At 40.1% G+C, this 17768-nt stretch overlaps 1 protein-coding gene and 1 long non-coding RNA gene across 5 annotated transcripts in view; one reads left to right on the forward strand and one right to left on the reverse strand.

Annotated features, from left to right (window-relative positions):
* Positions 1-144: 144 nt before the first annotated feature.
* On the forward strand, positions 145-16669 carry LOC141569367 (uncharacterized). Its single transcript, XR_012492923.2, has 3 exons — positions 145-314; positions 9140-9267; positions 16159-16669. It is a non-coding gene; the product is annotated as an uncharacterized LOC141569367 (long non-coding RNA).
* The window catches only part of COP1 (COP1 E3 ubiquitin ligase), a 115240-nt gene continuing 111372 nt past the window's right edge, over positions 13901-17768 (reverse strand). For all 4 annotated transcript variants that reach the window (XM_019727875.3, XM_019727802.3, XM_074322298.2 and 1 more), the window contains 2 exons: positions 16316-16360; positions 13901-14242 (listed from right to left, as the gene is read on the reverse strand). In XM_019727875.3, the coding sequence (XP_019583434.1) occupies positions 14225-14242; positions 16316-16360 (63 nt within the window). In that variant the 3' untranslated portion in view covers positions 13901-14224. The remainder of the gene's footprint in view (positions 14243-16315; positions 16361-17768) is intronic.

Here is a 17768-nt window from a genome sequence, read left to right on the forward strand (position 1 = left end):
TAAAAAGAGAAGTTCCCAGAAGCAGGTGGGAGAGAAGCTGGCCCCTGGGCAATCAGGCCCTTGGTAACCAGGCACCGGCTACTGGCAGAGCACACTGGAGCCAGTCTAGCTATTGGCACCTGACAACCCGGGTCAAGTCCCAGCAATGCCTTCTAAACACTCTGTTTCCAAGAGCAACACCCTATGCTTCTGTAAGATTCATTCCTCATGTGACTGTGGGATTCCTTGGAGAAGTCGCAAAGACCAGAGATGAAGTAGGAAGCGCAGCGCCATGAGATAAATCCAGACACTGAAAAATCGGAAAGCGCCCTCAGGTATGAGCCAGGCCAAATGCCGGGTTTGAAGGAAAAGGAGACTGAGGTGACCTGGTCCAGGGCACCTGATGTGTCAGTGGGAGAGCAGAGCCCACTCCGCCCTCCCCTTCTCTCTTTTTCGTCATTCATCATTCGTGGAAGTGTGTTCCAGTCTGTCCCACCTTCTGCCATTGCAGAGAGAGAACTCTGGTTTTGCCAGGTGGCGTATTCCTCTCCCTGCCCCCTGAGAAAAGCTGGTTGTGCCTGGGAACAGGGGGCAGAGAAGGACCTACAGAGACAGGGATAATAGTCACATTTAGGGGAAATGTGGGTTCTCCGCCCCTGCAAGAGATCTGGGTACCGGGAAATGAACTCCAGTGTGTGAGGGAAGCTGTTAGGAGAGAAAAAGCGTTTTAAGAATTTCTGCTGTGGTCTACCTATCCTCCTTGAAGAAGTTCAAGAGAAGAAAATAAGTGACAATAAGTAGCCAACGCCCCAACTATGTTGATGAAATGCCTCTGCATGTATTCTGCCTGCTCCCTCATTTTGCACAACAGGCCCTTTAAAGGTGGTTTTGCACCCTGAATTATTGTGAAACGATTCTTTCCCTATTGAACTGCACTGAAATTCCAGAGAGGCTTTGCCTTTTTTTGTTTAGTTTTCAAGTGCCAGTGACTTCTATGGAAAGGTCAAGCTCATCTTCTCTCACCTCCATCGCTTCACTTTCTGTGATAGGTGACTAGTTAGGTGTGAAGCTTCAGGATATTCCTAAGAAAGCTTACAGTTCAAAGAAGCCATAGAATAAATTCCTTTTTTTTTTTTTTTTTAAAGATACAATTCATAAAGTGAGTCAGAACCCCTGGCCATCCCTAGTGAGCGTTGGGCGTTTTTGACTGTGGACTCTTGAACGTCTAACCTGGTGGCTCCTGCTGTATTTGCTAGTGATGAACGCTGAAAGGTCTGTCTGCCAATGAGACAGGGAGACAAGGGACCTGCCAGGTCCAACAGGCTTGAGTTTATTAAACAGGACTTAAGTAAGGGGTGATTTGGAGGATGCTGACAGCGCTTCCTGACAGTCGTGTTTCGGGGAAATTCTTAGAGACACGTTGATGAAGTCATTAGTGGCCATGGCATTCTATCCACCCACACCGCACCCATGATGGCAGACATGGGTCATCAAGAACCACTCAAGTTTTTGCCAGTGTTTGCCTTTCTGGGGCTAGACTTCACTCTTTCAGACAATGGAATCAATTGGCTTGGGATTCTTGGGCACAGTCCTATTGGGGGTTGGCCTTAAACGTCATGCTGGGGAGCTCCTGGGCAGAAGAGTCCATTCTCACTGTGTGGACTGAACACGTGGTCATAGGACCCGGTGATTGGCTGGGTCCTGAGGTAACGTGCACCTGCCTCCTCCTTCGAGAGGCCCTCAGGCTCTGCAGACACCAGGCAGCCTCACAGGCAGCCTAGGTGTCAAGACTGGGGTCCAGAACGGTTAGCTAGCACCCCTGGGGACTCATCCTCGTGGCAGCCTGAAGGGGGGAGGGCGGCCTTGCTTGCCTTCCAGCAAGCGGGTACCATGAAGGGACTGGAGCAGAACTGTCACGCTCCCCTGGACTGTAAATAACCAGGCCTGTAAATATTTATGTGCCTTGGTGTTGTGACTCTGTCATAATCTCTTATTTCCCCCCTCTGAAGGGCAGCCGCAGGGTCAGAAGAGAGAGAGGTGCATGTGGGGAGATGGGGAGGGCAGGGCGGGAGGGGGCTCGGTGTGTTCCTCTCTTGCTGAAAGGGAAGCATGCAGGACTTCAATTCAAACATTTACCTATCACCTGCGAAACACAGGCATAGAGAGATTCAAAAATGAGTCATCTGCAGATGCAGACGCCGTGGTGCTTGTGCTCTGTGTGATGGGGTTGTGGGCATACATACGTCACCGCGCCAAGCAGACTAGGGGTGCCCTCATTAAGGCACATCGCAGAGTGCAGGAGATGGGTGCGGCAGGGGTTGACTGCCACGTAGGAGGTGCTGGCGGTGGCGGTGGGGGTGGCGGTGGGGGTGGGAGCAGTGGCAGGGAGGACGTGCTAAGAAATCATGGAAGGTTTCCATGGGGAAAGGCCATTCCTGGCAGAGGGTTTAGCTTGCGAGCTGTCTTAACAATGGGAGATCCAGGGATATTCTAGGGTGGGAATCTGTACATTTATACAACCGATATCGGGGTGTCTGTTTTATGCCTGTGCTGGTTGCTAGAAGCTCAAATGTCAGGGTGAAGGGCAGTAGTGGAATCAGGCAGAAAGGCCCCCATTCTATGAGGACTTTGAACATCAAGAAAGCAAGTATCTTTGAACAAACTGGGAGAGATGGGACCAAGAGCCACCAAGGAGGGTGTGACTGGGAGGTCACAATCCTTCTTCCGAAGGTCCTTAGTGTGATGCTTTGAAGAAAAGCCTCTAAGTGAGGGATGGAAGGGGACATGAATGCACAGTTTCCTTTCAGAAGGAGCTGCTGTAGTTCAATAGAAAGCCAACCTAGCAAAAGGCAAAGGAAAATGGGGCTGCAGAAGAGGGGTGGGGAGCCTGCTATCAATCAAACATCTGGACTCCAGGAACTTTGGCGGACCTGGTCCTGCCACCAGAAAGTACCTCACATCTCAGGGTGGCAGGAGCTGGACACGTCGCTGCTGGTTTAGCCCTAACAGAATCTGAATATACAAAAAGAGATAAAGAAAACAGAACCCACCACCTGGCCCATGTCTCAACGCTGGCTGAGGACCCTGCTTTCAAGTCAGCTGTGGGCTGGGTGGTGGCGGCAGTGGTGGCCTTTGTAACACAGAGATGCGGACGAATCACCTTTGGCCTACTACCTACCATACAGCTGTTTGGACTGGAATTCACAGCTTTATAAGAACACGTAAGGATATAGTGATACCACAGAAGGCGTATTTGCTGATGCTTTTGAAGAGTGTTGTGTAATATAATTATAAGATAGTAATATAATATAATTACAAACAAGATCTTCTCCCACTCCAGAAATCCTCTCCAGTAAAGTAGCGGAGAAACAGAGCACTTTTATTACTAAATAAGCACTAAAGCAGACTGTGATGGGATCCCAGGCAGACCATTAAGAGACTGCAAAGACGGAAGGGAATCTCCCCGTATCTAGCCGAGCAGACGCAGCCCATTACATACATGCTCCCGAGGTCATCAATCACCATCCTCAAGGCAGAGGACTTGACAACACTCGAGCCACACAGAGTTCGTCCTAACTTTATCTTAGCAATGGGGGAAGCCACTGTGTTGGTTTTATATGGAAGAGAACAAACTTCGCATATCTTTGCAAATTGGAGCAAGGCGTGCATAGAAGTCAGGCTTCTACCCTCTCAAAAAAAAAAAGAGTGGCTCCCAGGTCCTGGAGGTAACATTTCTGAGTTGAAGGACAGATAAGAGGCTTATTTAGCCATTATAAAGATTTTATACATTTGAAAAGAACGGAGAAAAAAAATATTAAAACAAAAAGGGGGGTATTTTTTCCTTTATTCTCAACACGGAGAGTGAAGCCTCTGACAGTCATTCCCCCTTACCTGCTGGGATCCATTCCAAGATCCCCCGTGGATGCCTGAAACCGTGGATAGTACTATACCCTATTTATACTATGTTTTATCCTATATATACATATGTATGATAAAGTTTAATTTATAAATTAGGCACAGTAGAATATTACCAATAAAAACTAACAAAATAGAACAATTAATACTTTAATAAAAGTTCGGGGAATGTGGTCTCTCTCTTTCTCTCAAAATATCTTATTATACGGTACTCACCCTTCTTGTGATGAGGTGAGATGCCGAGCCTAATATTCCTGAATCTTGCAACCATTCCTTATTTGGCAGTAAATGGCTTGGTGACACTTGTTTCAGGGGACCCCTTGCTGAAGTCTTCATGCAGCCCCAGTGCTTTCTGGCACAACATATTGCTGTCAACCAAACACACTTTCTGTTCATGTCTTCCATTCACAAATGTAATGCCTTTTCCATCTTAACCAAGCACTTAGCACACACCTTGGCCGTAACTTTTGTGGTTTGAGATGCGACAGCAAAACTAGCAGGAATTTCTTTTACCTTCTTAATTATAATAATTTCACAGATAGAAGATTCATTCTTACCATCAATCTTAGCAACCTCAGCATACGATTTTTTTTCTTGCCTTATTAAGTTGAGAACTTTCAACTTTTTCACTAAGAGGAAGAGCAATTTAAAGCTTATGAATTGTTTATTTATGGAATTTTCCATCTAATATTTTCAGACTGCACTTAACTGCACGTAATTCAAACCATGGAAAACGGTGAATAAGGGGGACGCTATTTTAAATTTATATTTGTGCTACATTTTCCTCCCTGTGCTACTATAAAATAATAACATTACAATTTTTCTAATTATTTCCACTGTGGTTTCTATCTTTCTCTGGGCCAACTTGCAGTTGGCTAAATACCCAGCAAGTACACACTAAAATGCAAACAAATCAATTAGCAGAATTACACTTTAATATTAAGGATGAATTTTAAAAATTCAATGTAGTATTTGGCTTGGGGGAATAAATATAGTAGCCATTTGATTTTGTTTATTCATCCTTACTGGGACTGGAGAAAACTTAAATCCCAATGTTAACCTGATGACATCAGATGAGGCTTTTGCAGTTTCTGTTTGTCTATTAATTAGATGTTTTTTTCTTTTCTGTATCATACTTCCAATAAAACCAGTTAATATTTCTTTTGTGTGTGTCTAGTTTAGAACTTGGGTACCTGGGTGCATATTAATTACTTTTACTTTGTTATTATAAAAAGTCACTAGTGAAGGTGGTCCCCCTTGTACTTGGCTAATAATCAGACTATTGGACTTAAGTCCGGACCATGTCCAAACTGAGAGCCCCATTTAGAGCTGACCAGAAACACGTGGTTGTGGGAAACATTACTGCAGTTCAGAAAGAAAGAGTAGTGTAACAATCAGTATTGTTTTCTAGAAAATGTGATTTTCAAAGTAATTAGAATAACCATGGCTGTGGGTAGGACCACCAGGCGACCTATGAGAATAATAATACATTTTCTAGAATATTTCTTCTCAGTTGAGGTCAATGCCAATCACTTACTGTGGTGAAGTTTTAGGTCCTTTGAGGAAACCCCCGTCCACTTGTCCTGAGGTACTGGCTTCACACGGGAAGCATGGACCGAGCTGCGTGTCTGTCACTTCACTTCAGTAGCCTTATGGGTGAACAGCAGCAGCTGAATGGGTCCCTCCCAACTCAGTGACAACCTGTCTTTCTTTCAGAACACCTTAATGCAGATAGTCTCCCAGGTGATAGCGGTGGCAGACTTCCTCTGGCAGGTCCTTCCAGATCTTTATGACTTTTAAGTCTCAGGGTTTCTGGGGAAAGACAGAAATCCTTTTAACAACTGAACATGATTGTGAGAGAATTCAGTTAAATCGGACACAGGACATAATCTCAGACCCAAATTCATATGCCTGGCAAACTTAAGTTCTAAAGGAGACACCCCTTTGCTTGCGGGGGTCATTCTAATTTAACATAAGGCTAATGGGCAATTTTAACCCACTAGATGGCTGAGTCTTATTCAAGCAAGTTTTATTTTTAGAGTCTGATTCATTTGCTCTCCAACAGTAGAAATATAGTGATTTCTTTTGAGTCAATATGGTAAGATTACCGCTGCCTGGAGGCCAGCTTATGAAAAGGGAAAGACTTGAGGTCATCCAGACACCACGCACATTGTAAGTAGACAAAATCTCTTACCTTCCATGGGCACTCATTCTATGAAATACAACTGCCACAGGTTCCTGGTAAAGCCGGTCAGGGAGGACTTTCTGTGCTTACCTTGGGAGTTGCCTGTAAAGAACTCTGTTGACAAATACACATCTCCTTTTAAATGTTTTGAATAATTTTACCTTTGTTGGTAGCTGTAATGAGTTTAGTGTGGTTAAAATCCCTCTTGTAGTCACGTGATTTTGTTGGTGACCCAACAACACTGACCAAGCAAAGAAGAATGGTGATACAGAAGTTTGTTGGGTAATTTCCACAATCCAAATTTCTTTTAGCCCCTTTTATCCTTTTCATTTGCAAAGCATGCTTTTCAGAGTGAACCACCATTTCCGTGTTGCTGAAAGAGTGGAGCGTTTAAGTTTGGGTTCTGCCATGTTTTAACTGCAGCTTTTGCAGCTCTGTCAGCCACATGAACTACTGATGACTTAGCAGGCAGTCGTAAAGCCCCTAAGAAATCAGCTATCAACATGACATGAGATTTTTTGGTATTTGTTCTTTGATGTCAAAAGTCCCTTATTTTATAAAAATTTTGATCTACTGCACCGCAGACAACAAATCCATATTCACTATCACTATATATATATATATATATATTCACTTGAAGTCCAAGAATTACAGCTCTAGGAACTATTAACTCAGCTGCATGTGCTAATTTCATTCCGGATAGAACATAAGCATCCAATGTTTCATGAGAAGTCACTACAGCATAAGAAGCCTTAAGTAGACCATTGTTCCAGGTACATGACCCATCAGCAAATGTGACCAAATCTGCACTTTGAACTTTGATGTCTGCTAAATCAGCTCAGGGCCTCGTATCTTCCATTACTCTTGTATAATTGTAATCGTTGGTTTGATCAGGATCTTGGAGGGTAGCTGGGTTTAGGAAACTGCACCTCTTCCAAGCCCAGATAGATTATATTAGAACCAGATAATAATACTTGCTCATAGTTTGATGGCACACTGACAAATGCTGGGTTTTATGTTTTTGTAAGATTACTATCCCAGCATATGGGACATACAAATAAGTCAAGTGACCAGTTTCTAGCAACAGATTTGTTACAACGCAATTAGACAACCGGAGAGTCGGTAGATGTTGGAAGATCAGAACACTTCCTGAGTCGGTAGATGTTGGAAGATCAGAACGAAACAGTGGGAAATGAAACAGCTGTGGCCTCCACTTGTGGCTCTATGTATGTGACCGTTTTCAATGATAACCAATCTTTCCTCTTGCCTGCAGTCCCAATTCCCTCTCTTCTCCACTTTGTTGCCTGGGAAGAGGATTAAGACTGAAAAGACCCCAGCAGAGGGAATGCCCCTTTTCAGCCCATAGCCACCTAAGTCATACTAAAAATCTTCTCTAGGGAGAAAATGCACTGGACATATGGTAGAAAAAGATTTCAGAAATTTCACTTTGGGCATTTTCCTTAATTTGCTTTTCATGGCAGTTGTGATGGTGGCTATTGGCAGGTCAGCTCACAGGCAGATGCCATGTTCAGAGAGTACAAGCAATAATACCATTTTATAGACCCAGAGAAACTTCCAGAACAGCTAATCTAAACTTTTGACTTTCCATCGTTTGCTGTTTGCATTTTTTATTTTATACTTCATTAGTCTTCATAATGGAAAGAAATTGAAGAGTGACTGAAATTTTAATATGCATATGCTAATGCTGCCCTGTATTCATGGAGTGTTTTTAATTCCCAAGAGTGCCAGAGGCCTTTCCAGAGAAGATGTATTACTGAAAGTGTACCACAAAGCTTTGCAATTCAATAGCACAGGAACCCCACACCCCAATGAGAAGTCTCTCTTAGGATTGGCCACACAATATGGAAAGTGTGAGTAAGGAGTCTATCTTATAGTATAAACATTGACCAGAGTTTGGTCTTTAAACATGAAAAATATTGAAAAAAACATAAAGTGCTTATTAACTAGGTTAGCTTTTAAATAGTGATTAAGAAAAAAATAATTTTATTGAATCTTTCAAAATTTAACCCCTCAAAACCAGAGTTTAAACATTAGCCATAAAATATGTATGCACACTTATAAGAAACTCGGTCATTCCAAGAAAACATCAGTCGGGTTCCAAGTCTTCATGTAAGTGCTGTGGGCCTGAGAAGCTTCTTTTATATTCCAAAAGGAAATTTCAATAGCTCAGGATGAAAGAACCAGAAAAGGAAAAAAGCCACCCCTGTAAAAAAGCCAACCTGCTTTTCCACACTCAACAGGCTCCCTTAAGCACAAACTTTTCAGAGCATTGCAGAGATCTTCATATTCCACTGAATAAAACGTCTAAATGGCTGTTTACTGAGCTTTAACAGAACGAGTGTTCCTTGGTTCTCTGAAAATGCACATACCAACACACATCAACCCTGCTTGTGTGCGCCCGTGTGGAAACATCTTTACAATGCCACAACAAAAAGCTTTGCGTCCTGTGGTGTACCCTCCAAAATGGCCTCTCAGGTTCCTGTGGTAGACACACCCCGTTATAGAAAGAGAACGCCATTGTCGCAAAAATACTTTAGCCACTGCATGCTCAGGAAAGATTGGGCTTTTCATGGTTTTTTTCTTTTTCCTGCCACTGCTGTATGGTGAACACATAGACTAGAGGTCAGCAAACTATGGCCTGCCAGCCAAATCCAGCCCGGGAACATTTTTTTTGTATGGCTCATTAGCAATGAATGGTTTTACATTTTTAAAAGCTTGAAAAGTAATTTTAAAAAAAATACTGTGAAACATGACAATTAAATGAAATTGAGATTTCAGTGTCCACTTGTAAAGTTTCATTGGGACTCAGCCACACTCATTTGTTTACGTAGCTTCCACCGGCTACGACGGCAGTTAAGTAGTTGTGACAGACCGTATGGACCACAGTCTAAACTGTTTACTCTATCTGGCCCCTCACAGAAAAAGTCTCCTGACCCCTACCTAGCCTAGAAGAACTATCTCATTAATAGGCACTTCTTTGTTGAGCCACCATATACCACTGATCATACATATTTAATTCGTTCCTCCCTTTTGCAACAGCCCATGTCCATCCATCACAGATCCCTCGCTGAGGAGCCCAACCAGGGAAGTGAACTGAGTTATTATCAGGCTGCTACTCCACTGAAGCGCTCTTACAAAAAAGTTTCTGGGATAAAACATGTTTTCAGGTATGTAAAACTAAAGATGAACCTTTATATTTTGGATATAGAAGTATGTAATTACTTATGTTTGCCTTGATTCTTTCTCTTGAAAATCCTGAAGACTATTGTTTTTTTATGTGGTTCTTCCAAAAGACTTAAACCTCTCTGGTCACAGACTGACAGCTGGGCAAAAGCAGTGCATCTAGGAAAATCCGTAAAACCAACCTCAGAGAGACTGCAAATATTACACCACACTTGGTTAACCCAGATTCTTACCATTTTGGTGAACTTTAACTTAGAATTCGTGACAGTCCCTACTCACTTCCAACCCAAGAGCTCCCTCAGAACTTGGGCACTTCTACATTTGCTTCTACAACTCATCAAGGACAAATGAGTCACAGAGAAACAAGAACAAATTAAAACCATGTACAAATGAAAAGATTTCTTGATTCTCATAGTGAGATGCTGTAAAGATCTCAGGTAAAAAGAAGAAACAAATAATTGCTGGCACTCAGGTATCTGAGTGACTAAATCACAAGAATGACTACGGACTTTGTATAGTATAATCTTATTTATTAACAGAGATGAGAGTATCATTCTCAGTAAGTAGAATTTAGATAAATATGGAGTACAGAGGCTTGCTATCTCTTGCAAAGGGATACAATTTCTTGGTGACAAAGTTGAATTATAACTTAAAACTCCTCTAAACTCCATATGTTGCCTCTTTTTAAGTGATAAGTGGAACAGATGATTGTGATTTATTCTGTGTACTTCTCTAACTTCAGCTTGCACTTTGTTTAGTATATACTGGATCTAGCCTCATACCTTTTATTTTTGATAAAATTTTCAGATTTTTTTTTTTAGGCTTACAGAAGAATTGCAAAGAAATCAAGAGTTCCCATATATCCTACACCCAATTTCCCTTATTATTAACATTTTCTATTAGTATGGTACATTTGTTACAATTAATGAATCAATACTGATACATTAATATTCACTGAAGCTCATACTTTATTCAGATTTCCTTAGATTTCATGTAGTGTCCTTTTCTGCTTCAGGATCCCACACAGGATATCAAATTATATTTGGTCATGTCTTTTAAGGCTCTTCATGGCTGCAACTTTCTCTGTTTTGAAGACCTTGACAGTTTTGAGGAGTCTGGTCAGCTATTTAGTAGGATGTCCCTCAGTAGGGATTTATCTGATATTTTGCTCATTTAGACTGGAGTTAAGAATTTTGGGGAGGAAGACCATACAGTTCAAGTGCCATTTTCATTACATATCAAGGGTAAATACCATTAACAACATGACTTACACCGTTTGATATTGACCTTGATCACCTGGCTACAGGTAATGCCAGATTTCTCCACTGTTAAATTACTCTTTTTTTGCTCTCTGTCCATACGCTTTGGAAGGAAGTCACTATGCACAGTGCATACTTAAGTAGTGGGAATTATGTTCCATCTCCCTGAGGGTGAAGGACTTACATAATTTGGTATTTTGCATGGGAAATTTATCTCTTCTTTCCATTTATTTATTTCTTCAATCATTTATATCATGGGTATTGATTTTATATTTTGGGTTGTAATGTATAATCCAATGCTTATTTATTATGTTGCTCAAATTGTTCCAAGTTTGGTCAGTAGGAGCTACTCGTACCTTCTTGTTTCCCTTTGCCTTCTACAGCTTAACTCTTACCTGCTCTTCAGGATTCAGCTGAGATGTTACCAGGGAAAAAATTCCTGGTAACCGCCCCTACTCCCAGTCCTTAATCTCTAGTATGGCTGTAATTTACGTCTACTATGGTATTTGTACACTGTATACTTATCTGTCTCTCCCACTGGACAAAAAGCTTGAGGGTAGGAATTATACCTTATTTATTTTAGAACATATGTAGTTATTATGTAGTACATAGTATCTCGCTTGCACAAAGCAGGAGCTCAACAAGTATTTCTAGAATGATCATTATGATTTTTCTCTTTAGTCCCCAAACCCAGGAGTACCTAACATATTACCCAGAAGCCACACAGAAGCGGGTAACTAACTGCTCTGGGAGGAGCTACACGGAGCTACTATTGTGTGAGTCATGCAACACAACAGGCTCATTTCTAAGTAAGCCCGTTTCCTGACTATTAATCCCAGTCATATTTGCATAATTACATTAAGGGCAAAGACTCACTGCCTTTATATTTAGAACCAAAGGCTAAGTAGCTTTAAGTACTTCTGAGCTTAGAGAAGTGGTGTCCCCAAAACAGCACATACACGTTTTGGTCATGAGGTTCCCAAGTGACTTACCGCTGGCTGAAGATTGTATAACCTTACTGAAGAAATAGATTGGCTGAGTTGTATTCTTTGTTGTTACAACTTAGGAGAAAATGATTTTAAAAATTAATCAAGAAACTTTCAAGGTACAGGAATCCAGACTGCGGTAAACTCTGTTAATCTGACACAGGTTTTAGGTTGGATCGCGCTGCCACCCTAGGCCAAGCCACCATTAACCCCTGACTGATCCTTCCTAATTGTACTCTTGACCCCTCTATCCACTCACAATCAACGACATCATATCATTCCACTTCACCCCTATTTTAACTGCTTTTAAAACACAATTCAAATTCTCAACCATGCCCTAAAAGGCTCCACTTATCTACTGGGCTCCTCTACCTCTTCAAACTCACCCCATACTCGTCTCTTCCTTGCCTCCTGATGGTCCAGCCAAGCTCCTCTTTCTGAAGCTGAGGCTTGGTCCCATACACTTTTCGATTCTAGTAATTCAATCTTACAAGAACTTTACAAAGCTCTCCAATCTTCAATGTTTCTTATGCATGAGTCGTGTGCCTGAGAACAAAGGCTACTTTGTCTAAGAAACCTACAAATCCACTGAAATAAAGATTAGACTGAAACATGAAAACCCCTATTCTTCTTAAGTTTTTTTAGTATTAAAATGTACATTATCTTTATGTTTCATTTAACTATTGTTATTTTTCCAAGGAATAGTAATATTAGTTTGATGTTGACATACTGCATAGACTAACCCAAATTTAAAAATGGTTTCTTACTATTTACAAAAAAAATACTTAAAACACAAATATAAATAAAGCACTGCCTTTTAAAAATAACAATTCATTAAAAATTGAGTCCCTTTGATAACTAAAGGTAACTTATTACATCCTTGCAAACATATGAAAATTAACATGACCCTATAACAGTGACAGCTTGAAATAAAATATATAAAAAAATTAGACCAAATCAAAAACCATAATAATCTGCTTCTATTTAAAGACAAAGAGGCATCAATTCTCTGCTTCCTACTTTGATGATTTTCTAGACATATCTGCCTAAGTGAAGTTCTTTAAGTGAAGAATCTACATCTGAATATTCCTTTATACACCTTTGCAAAAGGTCATTCATTATTCTTGGAAACAAAGGCCAACTAACATTGTTCTGGTTGATGACAGGTGTAACTTTTGAATGACTGTGATCTTTTCTCTCAGAACCGAATCCAAAAGTTTATCCGGTTCTTAACTTCCAGAAGTATGATATAAATGTCCTAAAGCCGAAAACTAAAGAATTCCACCTAAGTTTGAGGCAAACTCATTTGATGGTAAAAACTGACCTAAACTGACACAAGACTAATTTTAGCCTTCATTAATTCCATATAATATGAACATTCATACATTTTATTGAAAAAAATATTGATGTGTTTGATAATAAGAGTATTGTTCCAGACTGCTGGGAGGGTTTTACATAACCTATATCATTCCTATACTTATTCAAACCAAGCTTCTGCAAGTGTATTTTTTATATAATATGTGCGGAGTATAATTCCGTTTATATCTCTTTCTAAAAAGTGTTCAGACTTTTCAAGTAGTTCAAACAGAAAGCATCTCATGACCTTTGCTTGACCTACTACTTTAACTAGTAACTTCCTTCCTTTTACAAATTGAAAATCAGACAGTCTAAGAGATTAGATGGCCTGGAAATTTGGGGGACTGGGCTTCAAATTACTTTCCTCTACCTGTTTCACAGCTATACTCATGTTTCCATGCGGTCTGTGGCTGCTTTTCTGCTACCAGAGGTGTGTACCTGCATCAGAAACCACATGACCTGCAAAGCCTAAAATATTTACTATCTGGCCCTTTATAGAAAAAGTTTGCTGACCCGCGCTCTAAGTCTATGTTCAGCCCAGATAGTACTAGTAGCTATGATATCTGATAGCTAAGATTTTATAAAATAAGTTGGTTTGTCTGCACTTAGTGCTTATGGTATGTAGAGGTGACATTTCAAGGCAAAGACAGAGCTACCTGTCACAGACTGACATTCCCTTTCTGTTCGAACGTGAGCCAAAATTTTAGATCCCTAGTCAGATCTAGGGGGACTGAGGAGTATAGTACTTGCTGACGATATAAATCTGGTCAGAGAATGAAGAAAATAATTCATAAAGTAAAGTTATTAATCTTCCCACCACCTACTGTAAACATGAAATTCACTGAAAGGAAGCTGTATACTTTCATATTGACATCGGCATGCATAATTCCAAAGAGGTCAGGAAACATGGACCTTAAAAAGGATTCATTGGTACATTAGTCTATAGTTCACGTGTGCTACTTCTTGAAAAGATTATCATCTCTTGCCACATTTGACAAAAACTTTCCCAGCTCAACTGTGGCTCAATAAACTTTTATTGTTTTTTGTTATTTATTTTTATTTCAAAAGAATTTGTTTCCCTATCACAAAAATTAGATCACCACACCACCAACAGCAGCAAGGTCCATAAAGGTACATCGATGGTGGAGACTCCACTGGGTATTCCCAATGTCCCGAAGGTCATAAAGGAGGAAAAAAAGTAGAAGAAAAAATACTCAAAAGCAATCCGAAACCCATGATGACTTTGGGCAGAGACATGACATGACAGTTTCTGTCTTCTCTCATTGGCAGCTGCAGATGTACATCAGGAGGGTCAAGTACAATTTAACTGCGTAAACCCTTCATACCAACTCCAGCACCTAATTGGAAAAGAAAAGTCTCAGTTTAATAAAACAGTTTTAATATATAGAAAGAGTTTAATGAAGCTTTACTATATTGTAAACGGAGAACCAAACCAAGAAAACTTTTCCTAACTGCTGAAATGTCAAAGAATTTTAGACATAATCCTTTCTTATTTTCAATTCAATAGTTGCATGAACTCCTTAGTTATCTCCACAGTTAAGTAGAAAGCTTTCAAGGTAAACTATGTAAAACAAATGGATAAACTGGTATTGCACAGATGGAACATTTTTGGCATATATGTTGGTATCTCCACATTCTTAAGAACATTTTAAGTTGCTGTTCAGGATTTTAATCTATTTATTTCTTCTACCGATAAACAGTTTATAGTGATCAAAGGCCTAAGATCTTGCTTTTCCTTTTCCTATTACTTTATTCATTTCCTAATCATGTGGTATCAAGATATTTTGTTGGTTATTAAAGCAGTATCTTTTCATACAAGAAAGTTGTGGTATTGCTAAAACAAAAAATAAGAATAAGAACAAGTAATGATTAATTATGAAAAGAGTAATAAAATAAGTGGCTAAAAAAGGACATAGAACATGAAGAAAATTACGATCCACTGTCAAAAAGGATTAGGTTAGATGGAGCTGGCAATTCTAGGTGGCAGAAAATTGAAGAAGCAACTTCTCCCCTCCTGCTGTGCTAAGGTCTGACTCACACCTATGCTTCCGTATGGTTATCTTTACAGTTAGCAAGCAGGCCACTTAACACAAGAGGTCAATGCTGTTTAACAAACTCTTAGATTTGTCACTGAGATTCTGTAAGTATATGTGTAGCATTGAGCTTCTACAGATACGTTAGCAATCCCAGTGGCCTCAAAGGCCAAACTTACGGAAGAGTAAGGTGCATAAATGGCCTGCCGTAACAATAAGATAGACACTGAGACTACAGAGAGCCACTGAAAACAGATTCCAAGACCTTCTACCATCTTGCTTAAGCTTCCAGAACCTAACACTGATCAGTTCAAAAGCCTGGCTTTCATTTAAGTTGTCCATGGCTCTATAATGAGCCTTTCAAAACCAGAGAAACGAGCTGCATTGAAAGGAATATACCATATAAATTAGTCTGATCAGGTAACTGTGCAGTTCTTCTGCTTTGAGTTTGCTCATTTCATCTATGTAAGACAGTGTGTTAGGCTTGGGTAGCTCCCTTGGTTGCTGGGTCATTATCTACTCAGGATGAATGGAAAGAAGACATGGCAAAATTAATGCTAAGTGGTGGGGGTAATAGAACATATTATAAAAACAAACAAAAAAAACCAACAACAACCTTACTCATATCTCTGTAACTGGTATCCACAGAGTAAGTGCTGTTCAAACCTAAGTACTAAAAACCTCCTCCAAAATGGCACTTTGTTTAAAAAGTTCACTTCTTAGCTCAGGATCTATTTATCCAACGTATCATGCCCACGTGCTAAATATCCAGTGGTATACATAAATAAGTGGTATACATAAAGAAATACAATGTCTACTTCCTTGAGCTTATCCTAACTACAAAGAAAAACGCGTGGAAAACTATGTATGAATTTGTGACTGAGACGGTCTGCCAAGACACATTTACGTTGTCGGGTTACACTAATGGCATGACCACATGATCAATTTTCAATGAACACTAAAATACCTTTTCTTCCCTCACGGAGGAGAAACACAAGGAAGAGTAAAATAAGAGAGAGAGACTGTCAAGTCTGGTGAATGTCTAAGCATGCCCTGCTACATCCTGGACCTTGTCCACAGTGCCCTGGCAGAACAGAAGCTAAACAGTGTGTGGTCCACAGGGAATGCTGAAGAGGCTTCACTTGCTGTCCATCTTGAGCACCTATCAATCCATTCAGCATTCACATGACCTCTAACAGGTACTGCCATCTTCTCCATAGGTGCAGGCAACTTCTTCTTTCGCCTTCAATCACAACCATTTCCAGGCAGAAAGAGACCCATGATTTGGAAAGATTTCTAAGGCTTAGTACAACTCTATTTCCATGTTACAGCCTAAAAATGGAACTGAATTAAAATGGAGACGTATGAAACGCTTACCTTAATTGTACCCTGACTGTTGGCAGCGATCAGCACATTGGACTCCTAGAAAAGAACAAGAACTTTTAAAGCACAGAGAAGGATTTTTCTGGAGGACAGTCCAAGAGAATAATTTCCTCTTCATCTTTCTTTACTTCAACCTAGGACACCAACAGAATCTAAAGTGGAGAACCAAGTTTAATATGTTTTTAACTATGAATTTTAAACACAAAATCCAATATACTGAGGGCTAAGTTTTAATAAAAAATAATAAAGTTGGAAGCAGGGTAGGAAACTTTCAAATGTAAAGAAAAATAAAAGAGAAATAGATTATTACTAGAAGGAAAGGCAAGAGAAACAAAGACTGAAATAAAACATAAATCAAAATGACTTGAGAAAAACAAAGTACACAATCCTTTCCACTGAAAACTCCCCGTTCATTCATTTTCTCTCATAAAACACCAGTAATTGATGTAAACACAGAACACCTCTGCCATAAATCTCTATGGATAGCTATTTGGTATTAGGAAAACAAAAAAATAAATATTCATCTGGAAGGAAGGATATCTTTCTTTTTAATTATTCTATCATTCAGTATATGCATTTTTAATAACCTTGGTGATTACTTGAAATAGAATGTATGTGGTAACACAGTTTTATACACTAAGCTTTAGAGGGGAGAAACATTTCTCTGGAAAGTAGGAAAGGTAGGAAAAGGAACAGACAAGACTGAGTTTACCAGAAGGAATTTCATTACATAGGAAGAGCTGGGACCTGCCTTCTGTTGAAAGTGAAGAGTCTAACAGGGCTCTGGAGCTTCGAAGAGTACAGAAGTCTTTTTGCTTTTCAGCGTAGCCAGCTAAAAGGAGGTAAACAGACTCCAAACTGCCAGAGGCCACATGGCTGAGGGAGAGACCAAGTCCAAGTAACAGCTATGAGAAAACTCAATGAAGGATAGTATCTGACAAAGTGATGAAGAGAAGAAAGAAAACTTTTGATCTATATACTGGGGAAGTTACTTAAGCTAATCTAAGTTAAACTTTAGTTACCTTGCCATAAGGAATCTGTGCTCTACAAACTTACGCACTTCTACTTTTTAGCATTCTCTTTGATTCCTAGTAACTTGAAAAATGCTCATGTTGTTGCTACTGGTGTAAAAGGAAATAAATAATTTCTGCCACTGTGCCCTGAAATTTCTGGTATTAGAATATTCCTTGGATGTAGTCAGAGGTGATAACGATGGTCCCAGTTGTATCAAGAATGAATAAAGACATGTTTTTTCTGGAGTGGACCTAGGAACTGATGATGAGGTTCAAGTCACACAACCCCAAAATATGGCACCTTGGCACATTGAATATTTTAAGCTTACCGAGTTTGAGAAAACAACAGAAGCAGGAAGGTCACTCTGACCACCCCCTTCCTCCATAATCCGTCGTTAAACCCTCATGTGAGAGGTGCCCAATTATAAGCAGAG

The sequence above is a fragment of the Rhinolophus sinicus genome, chromosome 11, assembly GCF_057876585.1.
Source record: "Rhinolophus sinicus isolate RSI-liver-muscle chromosome 11, RSI-T2T, whole genome shotgun sequence".
Taxonomy (NCBI): domain Eukaryota; kingdom Metazoa; phylum Chordata; class Mammalia; order Chiroptera; family Rhinolophidae; genus Rhinolophus; species Rhinolophus sinicus.